Consider the following 20,644-nt stretch of genomic DNA (forward strand, 5'->3'; position numbering starts at 1 on the left):
GGGGACGATTTGTGTTAAGGAATTGTCATAAAAAGGAAACCCACATTCTTTCATAGCATCGCAAGAAATCCATTATCTAATCAATATGTTGTGTGTGATTTATGCCACCAGCTTTTGGACTGTCTTTTTATACTGCTAGAGTATTTGTGCGGAGTAAATAAACAACGAGAGCAGATATTAGCAATACATACATAATCACAGTATGAATTTCATTTTTAAGAAATTGTTAAGTTAGGAAAGCTTTAATAATTTAATATCAATATATAACATTTATTTTTCAATTAAGTTAAACTATTGTTTCTGTAAATTATTGGTCTACAAAAAAAAATAAAAAATATTTATAAAAAATATAAGTTGTATATGTTTTTCTGGTTTGTTTGTTTGCTTGGGCATAATCGATTTTATTTTTAATACAAATATGACTATTTTTTAATAACACTTTACATTAACATTACAAAACAAGATATATTCTAATGCTATTCATATACATAAACATGCCTTTTATATAATATGTACGATTATATAAGAACACTTTTAAACAACAATTTTGTTTTTTGGTAAAACAAAAATATACTTATGACTTCCATGGCGGCTGACGAGATTGGCAGTAACGTTTCGCATTCTTTTCCAATTTATCTTTAGATTGCTTTGTTTTTGAAGTTAGTGCCAAAATTTCATCTAGTTTGTCGAAATCACTTGGCGACTTGGAAAGCAACTGAAATAAACAAAATGGATAAATCAAAGAATAAATCCTACTGAAAGAAATTGAGCTATGAAAGGCAAAACTTAAATAAACAATTTATGATAAATTCTAAGAAGATGAGATAGTGTAAAGCCTACCACTTTTTTAAGTAAAAGATATACAGCCCTATTCTGAACTCATGGGAGTTGGGAATTTTTTCCCATTCCCACATTTTCGTATTCTGAATAAAATTTTGTGGGAGTTTTTTCCCATTTCCCATCTCCTCTCATTCTGAATGAAGTTCGAATTGGGAATTTGTTCCCGTGGGAAAAAGTATACATTCTCTATCTTGAATTGGGGGAGAATTTTGTGTATTTTTGTGGGCAAAATCTCCCCAGCAAACGGTTTTTTATGAAATTTCATATTTTAAGACATCTACAAGACAAAATTATTGCAAATATTAGCTTCGTTCCAGAACTAAAAAGTTTTTACACATTTAACACATTTTGAACATTTTTCCCCGAATTGCGTTCCCGTACACCAAAAAAGTTGCAAAATGTTCACTTCTCTTTGAACAAAAATGGTGCTGAATTGCTTTCTCTTTAGAAACTTTTTACACGACAAATTTAAGCGAGTAAAAATGTGCATCATGTTTTCCGCCTTCTGATTGGCTGACACGCCGACTTTGACATTAGTTCCAGATTTTTTGACGTTTCTGCCACTTTACCGTTCCCGTACATTTTGAAAAAATGTGTGCGGTGAACTCATTTTTGACAGTTTTCTCTTTTGCACATTTTACCATTAAAAAAAGTACTGGAACGAAGCTATTTATAAACGGCATGTGTTTGCTTAATTAAAGCATACAAACATAGCGATCATGAATACTCACGTAGGGAGCTTCTCACGAGTGAGTTGCAGCTCACATCTCACTTCTCGACCTATCACAAATGACAAGGGAGGAGCGAAAAAAGTGAAGAGGGGTTCACAAGTTTGAAAATTGAAAATAGTGCCGCATTTTGTGAACCCTTGAAAATATAATTTGCGTTGCCATATCGTTATTTTATTTACAAATAATTTTGCAATAACTAAATTCGTATTTTTTTTATAAAACATTACTTTATTTTAAATTAAATTAATATTTCTAAAACGAAAAATAATTTTTATCAACAATCCACTTTAAAAATACTTGGTAATTGATAAAAATATTAAATGTTTGATATGTGGCAACATACAGATACATACATACAGATACATACATAAATATGTAAAAATTGTTTATTTACGCCCGCAAATGGCAAAAAGAAATGAAAATGTTTAATATTGCATTTTGAATGATGTGCGAAACGACAAACGCTGAGGAATACAAAGAAAACCAAGCAAAATTTTGTAGAAGTCGTTCCATGCGATGCCAATATCTCACTGGATCTTTTGTATTAGTTCAAATGAAGTTGTGAAAGAACCCATTTTCAGCATTTGGAAGCAATTTCAAGAATTGTAAATAAATACAATACGTGAAACATCCGATCTCTTCTCCAGCAATAGGACCAATCATATGAATGCTAAGTACAATTCGTGAAATTCGGATCCTATTCAACGTTTGAACCAATTTCATGGATTTTAAATACAATTTCTCAATTTTCAAGAAGGTTAACCCTGCAAAAGGCTATATAATATAAACATGCCCTTTTTTATGAATTTAATCCTTCCTATTGTGGCTTGTTCGTGGAATATGCCATGCCAAGGTGGTTGTTAAGATACCATTCCACTGGGTTATTGAAGATGTCATCCAAAATGATTTGGATCTTTTAGGGGTCACAGTCTTGTAAAAAGAATGGGCGAAGGTGGTAAAAAGGTGACATATAACTTGCACTCATGCTTGAATAGAATCTTTGGCATCGAATATTTTGCTGGGAACCTTAGCGAACAAAGAACAATACAAAGGCACTTAAGATATGTCACTTATCATCTTGAGTGGCCGCAAAGTTTGGAAGTACCTACAAAAAAAATTTTAGAAAGGTGTTGCTCCTGATAGGATCCTCTTCTATTCCTGTTTTCATCATATGATTCTGAACCGCTTCCCATATCTGAAAAATTTTGCCCAACTTCAACTCCACCTCCAAATTACGCCAAACTCGATGGAGTCTTCCTTGTTTCATTGATACACGGATGAACATGTATAGTTGCCAAAAGAATTTCTAATTGTTTTTTGTTTGTTACCTTTAACGTAAAACACAAATAAATACAATTGATTATCATTGCAAAAGATTCGTTTCTTGTCGATTTTTTCTATAAAAAATGTCCATAGTTACATTTTTTTGTTCTCACTCACTTGATTTCTGTGGTGAGAGAAAATTGCCTCACATTCTCACTTTTTTGACATTTATGATAGCTACATTTCTCACGAACGTGAGTTTTGTTCTCCCTTATGATGTTTATAATAAGGGAGGAGGCGAGAGTGAGAAAACTCACGGTGAGATGATGTTCATGATTGGGCTGAAAATGTACTGTAAAAAATGTCAATAGAAGACTTCGGATTTTGTATATTCTTAATTTGATGGAACTGGACGGATTTCTTGGGTCAAAAAGAGCATAGATGACTTCCGTATCGTCAGTCGCTTAACAAATGCCTGCAAATATGCGAGGTATTATGTTTTTAACGTCATAGTACTTAACCACTGCGAAGCAACGTGTTTCAAAATGTCAAAAAAAAAGAATTTTTAACGCAGGTAAAATGCAAACATGTATCATTTTTACCTCTGATGCATTTAGTTGCATTTTCGAGGAATAGAAAGATTAAACAACACAAAGCAAATGATGATACGGAAGTCAGCCCATTTGGTTTTTATGTACTGAAATACAAGAAAAAGAGTCATGGTTGTTTCTATAAACACAGCACAGCAAATAAAAACAATCCAATTTCAAAAGAATTTTAGGCAATAATTATTAAAATATATACATAGCAAAATAACTGTCATATATACAATCTTTACAACTTTTATCCATTTTCGTGATATAACGATCGAGTTTTTACCAGATAACTAACTTTCTATTAAAAATCTGTCAGATTCTCCTCAACAACTACGACAACAACGATCACACAAACGTACATATGTGCCAAATTATTGTTTTGATTGTAAAAAATGTGGGTTGGCTTTTCATTTGATTTTAAGGTATACAAATGATCTGTTATTAACAATTCTATTAATTTTTGTTGCCAAAATATTTTTTTCAAAACTGACGTTTTTGTTTTTTATAATACTGATTAGACGTAAAAAAATTCAGCATAAATATGTAACAATCGAGAAAAAATAACAGAATTTATTAATTAATTTCTCGTTAGAGACCAAGATGCTTTTTGAAAAAGGAAAGCCGACGATACGAACCCACACAATCACCACTGTGTGACATGCATGTTTCGCCTTTGGTTTAGGAAGGCTCCTCAGACACATCGACTGTGGGGCGGCTTCGCTATCCTCTAACTTATTTCCTCTTTCAAATGCAAGTTGTTTTTTTTACAAAGTTGAATTTTTTGTTCAAATCTTTGTATGGCTTTCATGACAAACGCTTTGCGTAGTCTTTGAAAGTTATGAGTTTGGTTCTGAACACTAACACGCCGTGACAACACTTTTTTTCATGTGTTTTTCAAGGACGTGGGAATTTATCTTTTTGAATTTTTAACAAATCTGCAAAATACGAGGTTAACGATCATTAGGAATAAATAAAACTAGCGATATACTCGTTAACCCCTAACTCAAATTATTCTCAAATACAATTTTTAAAATCGTTACAAACTTAAAAAGTTCCTATTATTTTATATACAAAAAGTATGTTTGCCTAACAATTAAAAAATGCACGTTTGACTACGTTTGGCTTTATTCACTTAAAAATTCATAAATTATAGCACGGTTGTTGACTTAGGCGACATTTACGTTTGCTTAGCTAATTCAAAAACCGTGAATTCAATGCAAAGATGCATTTTGTATTATAAAAACGAAATTACAGCCCCCAAAAGTATGCAATAATAATTTGGTGTAACTAATTTCCAAATATTTCCTTTTTTGGCTGCTCCCACGTCGTTGAGAACACGGAATTCGTGGGAATGGGAAATTTTGATCAGAATAGGGCTGATAAAAACAGAAATTCCTTAAAATGGTCCATTTCGGGGGTAAAACAATTCCGACCACTAATTGAAACTCAACTGTAGTTGCGTTGCCAGAAGAGAAAATCAGATAAATACAATGAGTGAAACGACAGAAAATGTTGCCAAATTCATTCAATATCAGTGTTTTGATCCTTCATCTATTATTTTAATTGTAAAAAGTAATGAATTTATATGCAAAAATGTAATTTTGTATTATTTAGAGATTTGTTCAGCCTTTATGTTTCCGTAGCAGAGGAAACATTCACTATTGCTGCAGCCGTTCGCCATATACCTGCTGGTCGAATATCCGATTAGATAAAATTTCCCATTAAAGCGTGATGAATTTCGTCGGATCAATCTAGTGACCCCAGAGTCAGGGATCTAACACTAGTCTTCAGCGGACCATCTACATTAGGAGGCAAATATTCTCCCAGTACAGCAACACAATACCATGCTTTCGTTACAGTACTTGCTCGGGTGTTACTGTGAGAGCCATCCTAATCACCATATGGTGGATATGACTCCCCATCCAGGAGGAATCTTCATGATCTAGAAGGAAATGTCCAACATTACAAGAGAGTACCCCTAGATGCATTCGCAGATACCATAAAAGACTATAGTCTGAATGCGATCCTCGCGGCTGGAGGAGCATCAGCAGCCACGATAAACCAGTGCAGATTTGGATCAACGACGCTCGTGTCTGAATTCCTATAGGGCAAGGAACGATGACACCGTACAAAACGTCTGCTCAGCACACACGACACCTTTTTAACTGCCCTGCCAAAACTACTCATATAACTCCAGTAGATTTGTGGTTACAACGCATCAAAGCAGCCACATTCCTAGAACTGGAGATAAACCCATAGCCAGATTAAGCAGGAAAACGATCAAACAAACATATCAAATACTGTTACAGACAGACATTGTTCCACAACATCCCATACGGGACAAGGGAGACTTCTCTCATATCAATGAGTGCACCCCGATTCAAATTTAGCTCAATGATATGGGACCTACTGTTTATCGCAGAGTCCGAACGGCGTGTCTTAAGACACCACTTGTGGAGAAGTTTTTCAAGGCTGAAATACTCAGGAAATGTCGCCAACATTACTGAGGGGTATTTTGCCAGCGTTGAAAAATGTTGGATGTTGCTTGGCCGGGGAATCGAACCCCCGACCTTCTGCGTGCAAGGCGGGCGTGCATACCATTGCACCACGGTGACACCCCAAATACTGTTACAACAACAGCAAATAATAGCAGCGGTGCGAATACCCCGAATACCCCAGAGCAATACCATTGGGTGTATTCCACCTAGCCAAAATGAGTAATGGCAACTAAACGATATATTTAAAACATACTGCAAAGAAGTATATACCAAATGTTTGTTTATGCTTACCGATTTCTAAACGTAATTTTGTACTGACAACAAGAACGAAGTAAGACAGAAAACATCGTTAAAACACCTAAAAATCAATTAATGTTACTATACATACCAATTCAATGTACGCTTGCAATTTATCCATAGGCGGGGATGTATTCTTCGGAACATTAAGATTATTTTCCTTTTTACTTGTTTTAGGGGTTTCATAGTGATGCTGATGATTTTGTAGTAACATTGCATTATTATGGGTTTCATTACCATCGGGGGACTCATTGTCCGTTGTATCTAGTTGAGTTAAACGTGTTAGATTTGGTGAAGTCAATATTTCCAAAGCTTTTTGCCACTGCGTTTCCATAACATTGTGTAATTTTTCAGCTATATCAGCTCTTTTGGATTTATACAAATTTAGTTTAAGCTCTAAATCTTCAATTTTTTTAGTAGCATTTGCTAATTGTATTCTGTAAAGTTCGACTTCTTCTTTCTGTTTTTCTTGCAGCAATTTTAATTCCAACTCATTTTTCTCATTTATTAATTCCAATTGTTTGACTGCACGTTCGGCTATTAGGCGTTCACGTTCACGAGCTTCAGATCTAAGATTGTCTTCGGTTTTATCTAATTGTTCCTGGAATTCTTTAAGTTTCTGTGATACAACATTTTCCAATTGTTGTTGATAATGAGATTTTAATGATTTTTGTTGTAGATCTAATTTTTTCTTAAGGTTGCACTGTTGGGAAATGGAAGACAATTGAGAACAAAGTAAATAAATAATGGAAGAAATGAGCCAATATAGTTGCTATTACAAACCTCAGTTTCTGTTAAATGAGCCAATGATTCCTGAAGAGATTTTCGTTGATGCTCTAAACTATCAGCCCTTGATTTTTGTTTTTGGTGGTATTCTTGTAACATTTCTTTTTGATGTCTTAATGTAGAATTCTCCTTTTCCAGTTCGTCGCATTTTAGTTTAATCTGAAATATTTTACAGTATATGGGTGTTAAAATATGATACAATTTTCCACTGCAGTTATTAAGGGGATATTTACCTTTTCATACAAATGTTCGGACTTGGCATATTTGTCTCTCAACTTTTGCAATTCGTTAAGAGTCATTTCTTCGGATCTTTTGCATGCATTAACTTGAATTTCTAACTCCTCCATTTTTTGTTTATACTGAGTTGAAGATTCATTCGTTTTTCTATGAGAAAACGGGAATTATTTTTAGCTATTTTTTCAATCTTTCTAGAATCATTACTTACCTTGAATAGTTAGTCAACTCAATTTCTAGTCTTTCATTTTTCTCCTGAAATTTTGTTGCCAAACTAACAGCTTGAGCTAGTTCTTTTTGTAATGCTTCCATTTTTTCATCGTATTGTTTACGTTGCAGTTCATATGAATGAAGATTTTGTCGAGCTTGTTGCAAATCTTGAGATAGACTGTAAAAATATATTAACATGATAAATAGATGATAACACCAACTCGTTATAGGAGCCCAAGGGCTAGATACAAATTTGTGTGAAAAATTAATACAGTTCTGTATAAAAAACGACACGCAATCTCCAAAATATGATTCCAATTTGTGTCAAGCTCCGCGCCATGTCAGGTCACGGAGAAGAAGGTCTTCATATCTGACCTTCTGGACTTCATACATTAGCAGAATATAATCGAAGCAAAATACCACATACTTTCCGGTGTATAAATGGTATCAAAAGACAATTTGTCATCCACAAAAACACCCAACATTTTATGACAATTGACAAATTCAATTCAATTCTGGATATCATAATCATATGCCTGACTTCCAAATCGTATAGCTTTCGTCTTCATATGATTTACAGTGAGACAGTTATCTAAGGACCATTGCTAAAATAGAGCAAGACTATGATTTATATCACGCTCAAACTCACTTCAACGGAGGCAAGTATCATTAAAAAATAGATAAACATCATCAGTAAATAAGAGCGGGACACAACACCCACCACCAAGTAAACAATCACTCAAACTATTCATGTACAAAATGAAGAATAAGGGACCTAACACAGAGCCCTGTGGTACACCGCATCTAACAGAAAGAGTCCCAGAAGATTTACCATTTATACAAACGAATTGAGTTCTGTCACGCAAATAAGATGCAACAAGTTTACAGGCTGTGGTCGAGAAATTGAACTCATTCTTTAGCTTCATGATTAACAGATGATGTTCAATAGTATTGAACGCTTTGGCTAAATCTAATGATATAACTACCCTGTTATTGTTACTATTTGTATGTTTTCTAATCATATCCGTCAAATATAGCAGCAAACTTGTAGTACTATGATTTTTTTCAAAAAGCAAACTGACCAATATATATGCTTCCACTTACATGATCCAAAACTTGATTCTTCATTATATGCTCACAAAGTTTTGACAGCACCGGGAGAATTGAAATGGGTCTAAGATCATCAGGATTGTTTACATTATGACATTTAAGATTGGAACAACAAGACATTTTTTCCATATATTCCGATAATATAAAAATTCAATGATAAATTCTAGACCTACATTTTTCGAAAGAAAACATCTTCTGATCCGTGGCAGTAAAGTTTGAGACCCTTTATAAGAAAGTGTGACTTATACCCAGCTAGCATTTGGAAGATTCCTTTTAAAAAATCACATTGCCGAGTCTTTTTAGAGTCCTTTTGGTGATCAAAAACTGATTAAGTCGCTTGTATGATCAGAAAGGGACTCGAAAGTGACTCCCTGTAATGATTAACATTACAGCATAGCTTCTTGTACAAAAACTGAAAGAACAAGATGTTCTTGTTTAAATGCCGACGTGTATAAAAAAGGTTTCTGATGATAATGCCAGTAGCAATGCCTCCTCTGTTGCCAGTGAGAATGTTGACTGTGAAGTAGTTGGTACGCAGGTCATTGAGAAAATGGAAAAAGAGTTTGAAGCCTATAAAATATGTCTAGAGAAGCAGTTTGAAAACTTTATGGTTAAAATCAAAGAAGTTGTGAAAACTATACGGTCGGAGGTTGATAATAAGATTCAGCAAATGGAGCAGTCAGTGCAGCAGTGTCATGCTGCTATTAAGCTTATTGAGCAAGCTAAGCAAGAGTCTGCTATTGAGAGCGATGTTCTTACGAGGCGCCTCAATAGGTCAAATATAATCGTCAGTGGTTTGCCTGATGGCATTAAAACATTAAGAGACCCAATAATAAGAATAGGAGCATTGTGTGGTGTTGATGTGCAGCCGTCTGACATTAATCATTGCTGCTATATCTCAAAGGGCAATTCCGTACTAGTGAAGTTTAATTCTGTCCTTCTCAGAGACACCGTAATGGCTAAGTACCAAACGCGTCGTAATTCGCTCCTGCTTGCTGATATTACTGGTGTAGCTGTGAGAAGTAGAGTATACTTGAATGACCATCATAATCGTGCAGCCGCCAAGTTAATGTATCTGTGTCGCAAGTTGTGGCGAAGCAATAAGATACGTAAATTTAAATTGAGAAGTGAGGATAGTCCTAAGGCTCTTGTTTTGCTCCCAGATGGTCGGGAGGATGAATTTGACATTAATCGGTGCCTTAGTGTTTTGAATGGCGAAGGTGTTGATGCTTCTTCTGGTAATTCCAGAAGTTTTGACGGTCAGTCGTAAGCGGAATTAATCTAGTAGTATAATTGTTTATTTGTTTTATATTTTTTTCCTTATTGCAATTTTATTTTGTTCATTCATTTTTATTCTTGATTTCTCGATTGTGATATATTATGAACTTTGCCACCAATTTAGGTGATGTTATCAGTGACAATAGTTTTTTGTCGAATCAGCTATGCAATTTTAGAAACAATCTCAATGTAGGTCATGTTAATATTAGAAGCTATAACTTATGGAAAAATACTTTTAAAATCCATGAATTAAGGAGCATTTTAGAGGGGAATAATTTAAGCATTTTTGATGTGACAGAATCTTGGTTAAAGCCAACAGTTTCTAATGAAGCAATGCAAATACTGAGCTATATTTGTTACAGGAGTGATCGTTTCTAATGAAGTAATGCAAATACTGAGCTATATTTGTTACAGGAGTGATCGTCCTGAGTGTAGAGGAGGTGGGGTTGTTTTATACCTTGCGCAGGACATGAGACATGAACTTATTTGTAGGGGGAGTTCTTTTGGTGTTGTCGAATATATTTTTTGTGAGGTAATTGTAAATGATATTGTGTTTCTTTTTGGTGTAGTTTCACATGGTGATATTGTGGCCATGGAGTATGAAATATCTGACTTGGTGGTCAAGTACTCTAATGTTATTATTATGGGAGACTTTAATAATAACATGTTTGACCTGTCCCGGAGTTTAATAGTAAGAGAAGTTTGTAATCGTTTGAATTTGTCTGTTGTGCACAATTCAATGCCAACGCATGTTGATGTTGCGCATGCCTCCACCTCTTTGTTGGATTGTTTTTTTGTTTCGTGTTCGAGTTTGTTAGCATGCTCGAATCAATTTTCGTGTCCTGGAATTTCTGACCACTCGTTTTTATTTGTTTCTTTTAATGTACCTAGGTACTGTTCTCGTAAATTTTATGAGTATGCAGACTATAGTTCTGTTGACCCTGCAGCTCTTTCTGAGGCCTTTGGTTGGTTCAGCTTTGATGAAATATATGCAGGTCAATATTCTAAATTATGGTCTTCAATGTTTGCAAAGTGTTGTCCCTATTAGAAGAAAATATTGTAAAATTAATAATTTCGACTGGTTTAAATCTCCAGATATCCGATATCACCTTTCACTTAGGGATGTTGCATATAGCCAATACCTTCGTGATAAAAATATCGAAAATTGGAATATATTTTGTCGTTGTAGAAATCGAGCTAAGAAAATCATAAGGAGGCTGAAATTTGTTGCACATAAGGATATATTTGTAAATAAAACCACAAAGGAAGTGTGGTCCATATTAAGTAAGAATGGTTTGTGTGATTTGGAAAGTGAAGTTGAGGGTGTGGATGTTGAGAGATTGAATGCTGATTTTGTTTCTAACCAGTCTATGGATATCTTTGATGTTTCTTGTATTCCTGTGGATGCTTATGGTGGTTTTTCGTTTCGTTGCATTGATTGTGCTGAAGTTAAGTTAAGTTAAGTTTTTCTTTATTGAGACTTCATCTTATAGCGATAACATATTGGTATGTACAGTAAAGTGTTAACATGAGAACTTAGAACTATTATTGTCTTGTTCTAAAAACATTATGGCAACGTAATATACGCTACATGCAATGAATGAAAATTTGATTATGTATGTTAATACGATGTAAAAGGGATTGCAAGGCTTGCTCTCGGCCTTATCCAGTAGCTAACAGAGCTTATTTGTCTGTTTATAATAAATAACAAATAAATAACTAAGAACTAAATAACAATAAAACGAACATCAGGGTACTGTTAGTATAAATGTCAAACAGTGCGTATGTATAAAAACATATGATTTGTACTAAACAATGTAAATATCACAGAAGGAGTGTTAAAAAGAATGTTTAGAATATACGTGTATAAATAACATATAATTAAGTCGAATGAGCGAAGCTCGTGAAATAAATTATGTTTGTAAGTATTTTCTTAATTTAGTTAATAATATTATTGGTGCTTTTCAGCCCCTATGAGAGCCCGGTGTCGATTTTTGGTAAAATGCAGGTGTATTTGTAGTGTCAGAATCAATGTCGGTGACCTCGTTAATAATTCCAATTGGAGAAAGGTGGACTGAAGCAGACCAAAGTACATTATTTTCCCTGCTATGTATATCATTCATTAATGAGTTGTCGTGATTGTGCTGAATTGGAACTAGCTTTTAATAAAATAAAGTCGAAAGCTGTAGGTTATGATGGCTTTCAGCTTAAGTTTCTTAAGCTTGTGTTTCCCGTTGTTGGTCAATTTTTGTTACATGTTGTCAATACAATGTTAACAGTGTCTGTTTTTCCAGAGGTGTGGAAAATAGCCAAGATAGTGCCTATTCACAAAAGTGGCGATACTGGTGAATACAGGCCTATATCAATAATGCCAATTCTTTCAAAAATGGGTGAATATATTATGAAAGATCAAATGCTTGGCTTCATTAATCAGAATTCGTTGTTACATGAGAGTCAATTGGAGTAATCGTGGCACGACATCACTCCTTGTTGGTTTGACTGACAATATAAGGAATACAGTTAGTGCTGGAGGGTGTTGTGTTTTACTGTCACTAGATTTGGAAAAGGCCTTTGACAAACTAAATCATGCCAAATTGGTTAGCAAACAGCATAGTTTGTATAACTTTTCGTCCTCGGCTTGCAAGTTAATTTTTTCTTATTTGTTCTATAGACGTCAGTACGTCTGTTGTAAAAATAATGTTTCTCGTATGCTTCCAGTGAGTAGTGGTGTTCCTCTTGGGGTCTGTTCTTGGCCCGCTGTTGTTTGTAATGTATGTCAATGATTTGTTGAGTTGTATTAATAGTAGGAATTGTATGTCGTTTGCTTTTGCTGATGATGTGCAAATTTTGTTTAAAGGAGAATCTGTGTTTTTGGATGTTTTACAGTCGTCGATTGATTTTACTGTGAATATGCTGGTTACTTGGTTGTCTTGCAGTGGACTCTCCATCAATACTCAGAAAACTAAAGTTATGTTTTTCGGAAACATGTAAGAGGATTCAATAAGTGTTTCCATCTATAGTACTCCTATAAATGTTGTAAGCTCTATGAAATGTCTTGGTTTGTTTCTTGATAGTGGTTTGGTGTTTGATGTGCATGTGAATTCTTTGGTGTCCAAGGTGAACTTTATTCTAAGGAAGTTGTACTGTTTGGACTTAGCTCTGATCACAATGGACCGAAAGGTCTCCGAGTGGCGTAGTCAATATACATATATATTGACTACACATCCCCAAACCTAACCTAACCTAACCTAGCTCTGCCTAAGAGCATTAGAATTCAGTTGGTCCATGCACTGATTATGCCTCACTTTTTGTATTGTGTTGAGATTTTTGGGGGTAGTCCGGGTTGTGTTTTGCGTAAGTTGAAACTTTTGTTCCATAGTGTTATGCGATATGTGTTCTGTGTTAAACGTCGTGATCATATTTATCCTTATGTGAAAGAGTTTCTTGGCTGCACGTTTGAAAATTTTTTGAGTTTGCGGTCTTTGTTATTCTTCTATAAGGTTTTTAAGTTGAAGACCCCTTTATGTGTGTTGAGTCTGTTCACGTTTTCTCGTTCTGAGAGGAACAAACAGATAATTGTTCCGCAGTTGACTCCTTTTTTGGAAAAATCGTTTTATGTTAGAATTTCGCGTGTTTATAACAATCTGCCACCATGTCTCAAGACATTTAATTCCTCCTTAAGATGTTACAAGAATAAATTATGTGTTCATTTTAATCGTAATCAAATACAGCGTTCATAAATGTTGTCTTAGTTTGTAATGTATTAGGGTAACCCTAGTACTACCACATAAAATGCAACAATCTGGCAGCATCATAGCAGTGTTGCATGCATCAGTAGTTTTAAGTTATTATCTCTCTCTACTCATTGTCAGTACACAGTCAGTAGTTACTTTGCAACCACCAATTAATAGACATCTCATCTGTACATATTTCGTCATATTTCATTGTTCTTCATAATTAATACTTTATTTCAACTCATAAAACAACTTAAAGTTTTATTCAATAAATGAATTGATTGTTATGTTTAAACATCGTCTTTCATTCAATCGACCACCTCCGTAAGAACATAACAATTTGGCGACGAGGATTTTGGAACAAATATGTATCATTCTCGCTAACAATTTGGCGACGAGGATTTTGGAACAAATATAAGTTTCAACAAGGCTGCGTAATAAGATCAAGACATCGCACACAATAAAAGTTGTGGCAGGAAGATTTTCAAGGAAAACATAAAAACGCACAGGCGCAAGTTCATCAGGAATATTCTAACAAGAATTTTCAAGAAATCTTCAGCGATCAACGCTCACACAAACAAACAGTTTGCAGTCTCACATATACAGAAATTTTTTTCAGCTCAACACACACACCACTACAACGTTGGGAATTTCATCATTTTTGCAGCGCACACATACAGACATACAACGGCAGCGTCTCTAACAAAATTGTAACGGCTGATAACACACAGACACTAGAACAATCTAGACATGTCGGAACAAGCGAATATTTTACAAATACTTGCGAATCAACAGGATTTGCTCAACAAACTCACACAAATCATCGCTGGACAACAAGGTGCAAACGCAGTTTCATCATCAATTCCAGGTGAATCATCAGTGGCAAAAGCCCACCTCATGGAATCTTTAGCTAATTCCATGACGGATTTTCACTATGAGCCTGACAGTGGTTTATTATTTGAATCGTGGTACAATCGTTTCAAACATATCTTCGAAAGGGAAGCAAGTGCACTGGACGATGCAGACAAAGTAGGACTTTTGTGGAGAAAAATGTCCAACCACATTCATGAACGATTCAAGAATTTCGTGTTACCAAAACAACCTCAAGAACTTTCATTGGCAGACACAATCAAGCATCTTACAAGACTATTTGGCAGAACAGAAACACAAGTAAGTCTACGATACAAGTGTCTCCAAATCACAAAGATGGAAAATGAAGATTTTAAAGAATACGCCAGTCGTGTCAATCTTCAGTGTGAACTTTTTAAACTGGATGACTTAACTACAGACCAGTTCAAGTGTTTAATTTTCATACTTGGTCTTAAATCATCACAAGACAGTGACATCAGAATCCGTTTATTAAGGCATCTTAATGAAAGTAAGGAAGTAGTCAACTTAGAAAAGCTAGTTGATGAAACACAAAGCATTTTGGATTTGAAAAGTGACACAGCACTAATTGAGGGGAGCCAAAAACAGTGCAACAAAATTGGTAAGCCTCAACAAAAACAAAAGATACCAAAAACAGCATGTTGGTATTGTGGAGATATGCATTATGCAAAACATTGCCCCTACTCCAAGCACAAGTGTACCAAATGTCAACAGATTGGTCACAAAGATGGTTTTTGCAACAGCATGCACAGGCAGAGCAAATCAAAACACAACAACAACAAACCTCAACAGAGCAAAACCAATCATGACAAAAATTCTAAGAAGAACAGTGTGACTCATCAGAATTTCAACAAGAATAAATCAAAATTCAATACAAAAACTATATTGTCAACAAAGCAAGTACACTTCAAGGAGTTAAGAAAATATGTCACAGTGAGTATTAATTCAAAGCAAGTGAAACTACAGTTGGACACGGCATCAGACATTACCATAATTTCTAAATCAACGTGGAAAAGAATCGGAAAGCCGGATGCATTTGAAACCACAGACACCGCCGAAGATGCAGGTGGCAATAAACTCACATTTTTTGCAAAACTTTTTCCAATAGAAGTGTCAGTTGCAGGAAAATCAAAAATTGTGGATTGTTACATTTCAAATTTGGAATCATTAAATGTCCTAGGCATAGATTGGATTGAGAAATTTAATCTATGGGATATTCCAATAGCAAAATGGTGTCATCAGATCAAGTTCACAGGAACTAAGTCATTGAACAATGTTTATCAAGTACTCAATGCTCACTTTCATCCCAGCCCAAATAGCCAAGTCAAAAAAGCACTCAAAAAAAGGGAAGAGGAAGGAGCGACCGCAAAAGCATCTTCAAGAAGAAAAACTCACAACGTATTCAACGTTCATAAAAATCTATGTTCATCAGTCATGGACAGAAATCAGAAAAAGGAAAGTCAGTATAATTCCAAACACGGAAGTCGCATCAAGGTACATGCAGATCAACTTCAAACAAAAATAGGCGATACTTCTGCTTCATCAAACAAATTATCACCTTTGGACATATTACTTCGAGAATTCAACATTAAATTGCCGTATACAGATTCTACAGCATATCAACCAGAATCATCCACAGACGACAACCAGTTGAAGTAATATCCAGAACCCGGTTCAAACTTAAAAGGGGAGATATTAGGGTAACCCTAGTACTACCACATAAAATGCAACAATCTGGCAGCATCATAGCAGTGTTGCATGCATCAGTAGTTTTAAGTTATTATCTCTCTCTACTCATTGTCAGTACACAGTCAGTAGTTACTTTGCAACCACCAATTAATAGACATCTCATCTGTACATATTTCGTCATATTTCATTGTTCTTCATAATTAATACTTTATTTCAACTCATAAAACAACTTAAAGTTTTATTCAATAAATGAATTGATTGTTATGTTTAAACATCGTCTTTCATTCAATCGACCACCTCCGTAAGAACATAACATAATGATATATTGTTGCATAGCTGATTCTATTAATGATTATTTTGTTATATATTTTCATTTCTTAATTTACATGCTTTTGCTTTTATTTATGTTTAATTCTATTCATGATATGCTAAGAAATATTGTTAGATATAAGTATCTGAGAGTAGTTATTGTATAGCTGTTTTTGGAACCGCTCATGGCCCTATGGGCTAGGTTACTGTGTTTGTCAAATAACAATTAAATTAAAAAGAGTTCAATTTAAAATACAACAACAAATAGGTAGCAATCACAAATAAATCATTGAGGCGTTTAAAAAGTGACTGCTTTTTCGTTATTTATTGTCACATTTTGATCTTCATGAAGATTGAAAAATGCTTAATCAAAAAAGGGTCATGCAGGTGTTTGGAAAGTGATTATTATTATGTATCTTCTGATCATATTTTGAACAGATAGGTGATTAAAAACTGATTGGTTTGTTTTACTTTTGTTTGGTTGTAAATAATTCTCATATACACTTTCTACAAAACTTTGATATAAATGTAAAGTATAATATTAGGAGTATAGACAAATACAACACATGTAAAGGTTTTGCCAAGTGAAATGAAGAAGCAGTATACTAACCACCGCGCAACATAAAGGATAATTAGAAGAAATAACAAAGCAGAAAAGACAACAAAACAAAGGAAAGAAACAAAAAAGAATAAAAAGAAAATTATTTTAATTTATTTCGTCTAATCAAGACTCATAAACGATTATAAACATGACTCTAAAAAGACTCGAAAAAGAGTCCCAAATTATCAACTCGAAACTAATGCAGAGGAAGACTCATTTCTGATTTGTTTAGAAGAGTCGCCTGAGGTTACGTTTTCCTCCCGTTTTCCTCCCGTATACATACGTATCGTATGTATAAGCAGTTCAAAAATAAAGCCAGTATATGTCCGATAAAAGTTACAAAATAGAAGACAGTGCAAGTGTCGGCGATGTTATATAGATCTATGGACCAATATGTTGACCGTGATTATCAATCTAGGCTTTAACTGAGATCTTTAATTTTTTACTTGTTGCATTATTCAAGTCGATTCATACCCAGACAGTACGACAAACCTAAACGGTCATGAACACATACTTAAGAAAAAACTAAACTCATATCTGTGTTGTTGCGGCCGATTCTTTAAAAACGTAGACCAAACTGTCGAAAAAATATGTAGCTTCCAAGACGTAATACGTAAACACAGCACCGAGATGGAGCTTAATGGAAACATTAACAAATTACCTTCTTTCTACACAAATTTCATCCTAAGCCAGTTCCATGAAAATCTCTATCGTCACGTAGTGACAAAAGGTTCTTAGGGCTATTGACTTTTTTATGCTAAATTCCGGATACAAATTGGTATTTATAAGCTTTGTTTGATGGGTATTTATAAGCTTTCCAACATTTTGTAGCAACCGGTTCAGTAGAGAACGCATTTTCGGGTCAAATAACAGGGTAACCGCTGGCAAAATTTTCAAATAAAAATCTAGTCGTCAAAATAGACATTGAAATAGCAAAAAATCGTACAAAGCTGAATTTTGGAGGGGAGCTAGGGTCTGCAATTAGAAGCAATGTCCTAAAAGTCTCAATTAATAACATGTGCGCAAGAAGTATTATTCGGGGTCAAAGTTCAAAATTAAGTGATTTTTTAGGTTTTCGTATTTTTTCTTGAAAACGGTAGGTCTAATCAAAAAGTGGCTACGGCAAATATATTTTAGACAGAAAAATTCTCTACTCATACTATACCTTCTATTCTCCATTTGTGCATTATTCAAAGCATTATCCTTTGTACGATCAACTTCAATGGCAACGGATAATCTCTGCTGATATTCTAATAAACGTGCCTGCAACTGTCTTACTGTTTTCTCTAAATGCTGCCTTCTCAGTTGCTCCTCCTTTAAGTTGGACTGTGATGATGTTGCTATGGCTGTAGATTGTCCACTTTTTCCCCAAATTTCACTGAGACTAATGAGATTACTTTCTGTCTTTGATACATGATTGTCGGCGGTATGGACTTTTTCTACTGAGCCTGTGTGAATGGATGTTGGCAAAGAACTTGCCTGTTTTTGATGTTGCTCTTCCATATTTGGCAAGTGTTTTTGCAGTTTTGTGCGGTGGTCATCACTATGTCGTTGTTGCCAATAATTATCACTGTTTGTTGTTACCAGATGATCATTTGTAAGAAAATTATCAATTTCCCGTAAAACCCCATCATCTTTATATTCATAAACGGTACTTGTCTTTTTAGGCTCTATATTTTGTTTATATGGTAGGTCCATGCATTTTGGTGTTGAATGAACCATTCCAACCTGTTCTCTGTTGTGTTTAGAAGGGCCAAACTGCGTTTTTACTGTATTTGTTGATATACTGGAAATGTCCGAAGGATTGTCTGCATAGGCCATCTCTTCACGTTCTAAATAATGCAATTTCGCATTTATATTATTGAGTTCTGCCTTTCTGGTCGGTGGGAGAAATTGATAGGCGGATGTTGTTGATGGTGGTGGCTCATCGTCTTTACCGTTCGCTAAATCCATTGCTTCAAAATGCCTTGAAAGATCTCTTGAAATTTTCGATCGTGCTTTGTTTTCTACAGTATTTAAGTCTTGGAGGCTAGAGAATTGTCTCCTTTTTAGTGCTTCCAAATCTTCCTTAATTAGTTTTTCTTCTGCATTCGCCAGATAATAATCAGGTGGTATTAACAACAAAATATCAGTATCATCAGAATCACTCATAACCGCTTGTTAACTATTCTTTTACAGGTAATCACATCACTTTTACAGCAAAAATAGTTTGTTTTATTCCTTAAATTTTATTTCTTTACAGAAAAAAGGACACTTTTTTAAATCCAAACGCGCAACAACATCTGCTTGTATAAACAAATGAATGAGTACTCATTCAATACATGAAATAATAACCGAAAATGGTTACTATACCTTAGTTTGGTAGTCGGTTAATTATAATTGCTCATTCGCGGTATTCAAAATGCAATCAACGTTTGATTAACCCACTTAGCGCCGAGAAAAAGAAAGCTTATGCTTGGTTTACATTTACGAAATCCACTCGATTTCAACTGTCAAATTCATAGGTTAAACGTCAAATGAAATGCAATGGATTTCAGATGAGATTTCATTTGACGTTTGAGCAATGGAATTGACAGTTAAAATCGAGTGGATTTCGTAAATGTAAACCTAGCATTACAGCCTCAAGTTGAAAACACATACATATGTACAAGTTTGGGTATAGTTTTGTGTCGTTTTGCCCGTTTTTACACTGTTGGGCATGACGCCGAAAAATTCAAATTCATTTGAAATATATGCCGACAAATAGATAAACGCTGGACTTTGGTAGCGGCGTCGCCCTGTTGTTGTTTTTTTTTTTCTCAAAGCCCAACACAAAACTTTACTCAAACGTTTTATGTGTTTTCAGCTTCAGGCACATACGGTCCGTTGAGCGTCGATTTACAACAACCACATGAAAACTTCAAGAACAAACTTGGCACCACTTACACACTTTTCATGTGGTTGTTGTTTTCAACGGATCGTATGTGCTGAGCCCTATATGCAGACTTCATAAATGCAACACGTTGCACAATAATTACCTAATGACTGACTTCCGTATCGTCAGTTGCTTGGCAAATGTGTGAAGTATTATGTTTCTTAATGTAATACTTGACAACTGCGAAGCTACGTGTTTCAAAACGTCAAAAATACGCATTTACCTGCGTTAAAAAGCAAACATGCATCAATATTAACACAGCATCAATATTAAACGCCACAAGAAATGGTTGCAAAAATTGTAAAACTCTGATTTTTTCGAATATCTTTGTCTGCTATCTGTCATTTCACGCTGATAAAGCTTCATTTGACCTATGCATTTCCAGGCAATTGGCCTAAACCCCAATATATTCACTTTTTACTTTTTTGTAATTTTTGACTTTTTAAAAGTTTAATGATAAATGTTACAATCATATGCTAAGTTTACATTTACGAAATCCACTCGATTTCAACTGTCAATTCCATAGCTCAAACGTCAAATGAAATCTCATCTGGATTTCATTTGACGTTTAACCTATGGATTTGACACTTGAAATCGAGTGGATTTCGTAAATGTAAACCAAGCAATATAAAGTCAGGGATTTGGTAGGAATATAGTAAGACCAAG

At 34.7% G+C, this 20,644-nt stretch overlaps 1 protein-coding gene across 2 annotated transcripts; it reads right to left on the reverse strand.

Annotated features, from left to right (window-relative positions):
* Positions 1 to 249: 249 nt before the first annotated feature.
* On the reverse strand, positions 250 to 19,383 carry Cnb (centriole duplication and spindle assembly protein centrobin). 2 transcript variants are annotated; one of them, XM_073980746.1, is made up of 7 exons: positions 18,230 to 19,376; positions 7,457 to 7,633; positions 7,245 to 7,395; positions 7,009 to 7,170; positions 6,317 to 6,928; positions 6,220 to 6,242; positions 250 to 715 (listed from the first exon to the last, which is right to left on the reverse strand). In XM_073980746.1, exons 1-7 carry the CDS (start codon positions 19,213 to 19,215, stop codon positions 679 to 681), a joined length of 2,148 nt encoding a protein of 715 aa, XP_073836847.1. In that variant the 5' UTR covers positions 19,216 to 19,376; the 3' UTR covers positions 250 to 678. The 2 variants fall into 2 exon arrangements, with proteins under 2 accessions (XP_073836847.1, XP_073836846.1); XM_073980745.1 differs by lacking the exon at positions 6,220 to 6,242 and having other exon boundaries at positions 18,230 to 19,383.
* Positions 19,384 to 20,644: the final 1,261 nt, after the last annotated feature.

Source organism: Musca autumnalis, unplaced genomic scaffold (genome assembly GCF_047663935.1).
Source record: "Musca autumnalis isolate F117 unplaced genomic scaffold, ASM4766393v1 scaffold_4, whole genome shotgun sequence".
NCBI classification, from domain to species: Eukaryota; Metazoa; Arthropoda; class Insecta; order Diptera; family Muscidae; genus Musca; species Musca autumnalis.

Excerpts from the sequence above, each read along its gene's own strand:
- Cnb (XM_073980745.1), bottom strand. The coding sequence starts at position 19,215 with ATGAGTGATTCTGATGATACTGATATTTTGTTGTTAATACCACCTGAT. Across the intron at positions 7,396-7,456 it reads GAGTTGACTAACTATTCAAG|AAAAACGAATGAATCTTCAA; the intron begins GTAAGTAATGAT and ends GTTTTCTCATAG. Across the intron at positions 7,171-7,244 it reads CCGAACATTTGTATGAAAAG|ATTAAACTAAAATGCGACGA; the intron begins GTAAATATCCCC and ends AAAATATTTCAG.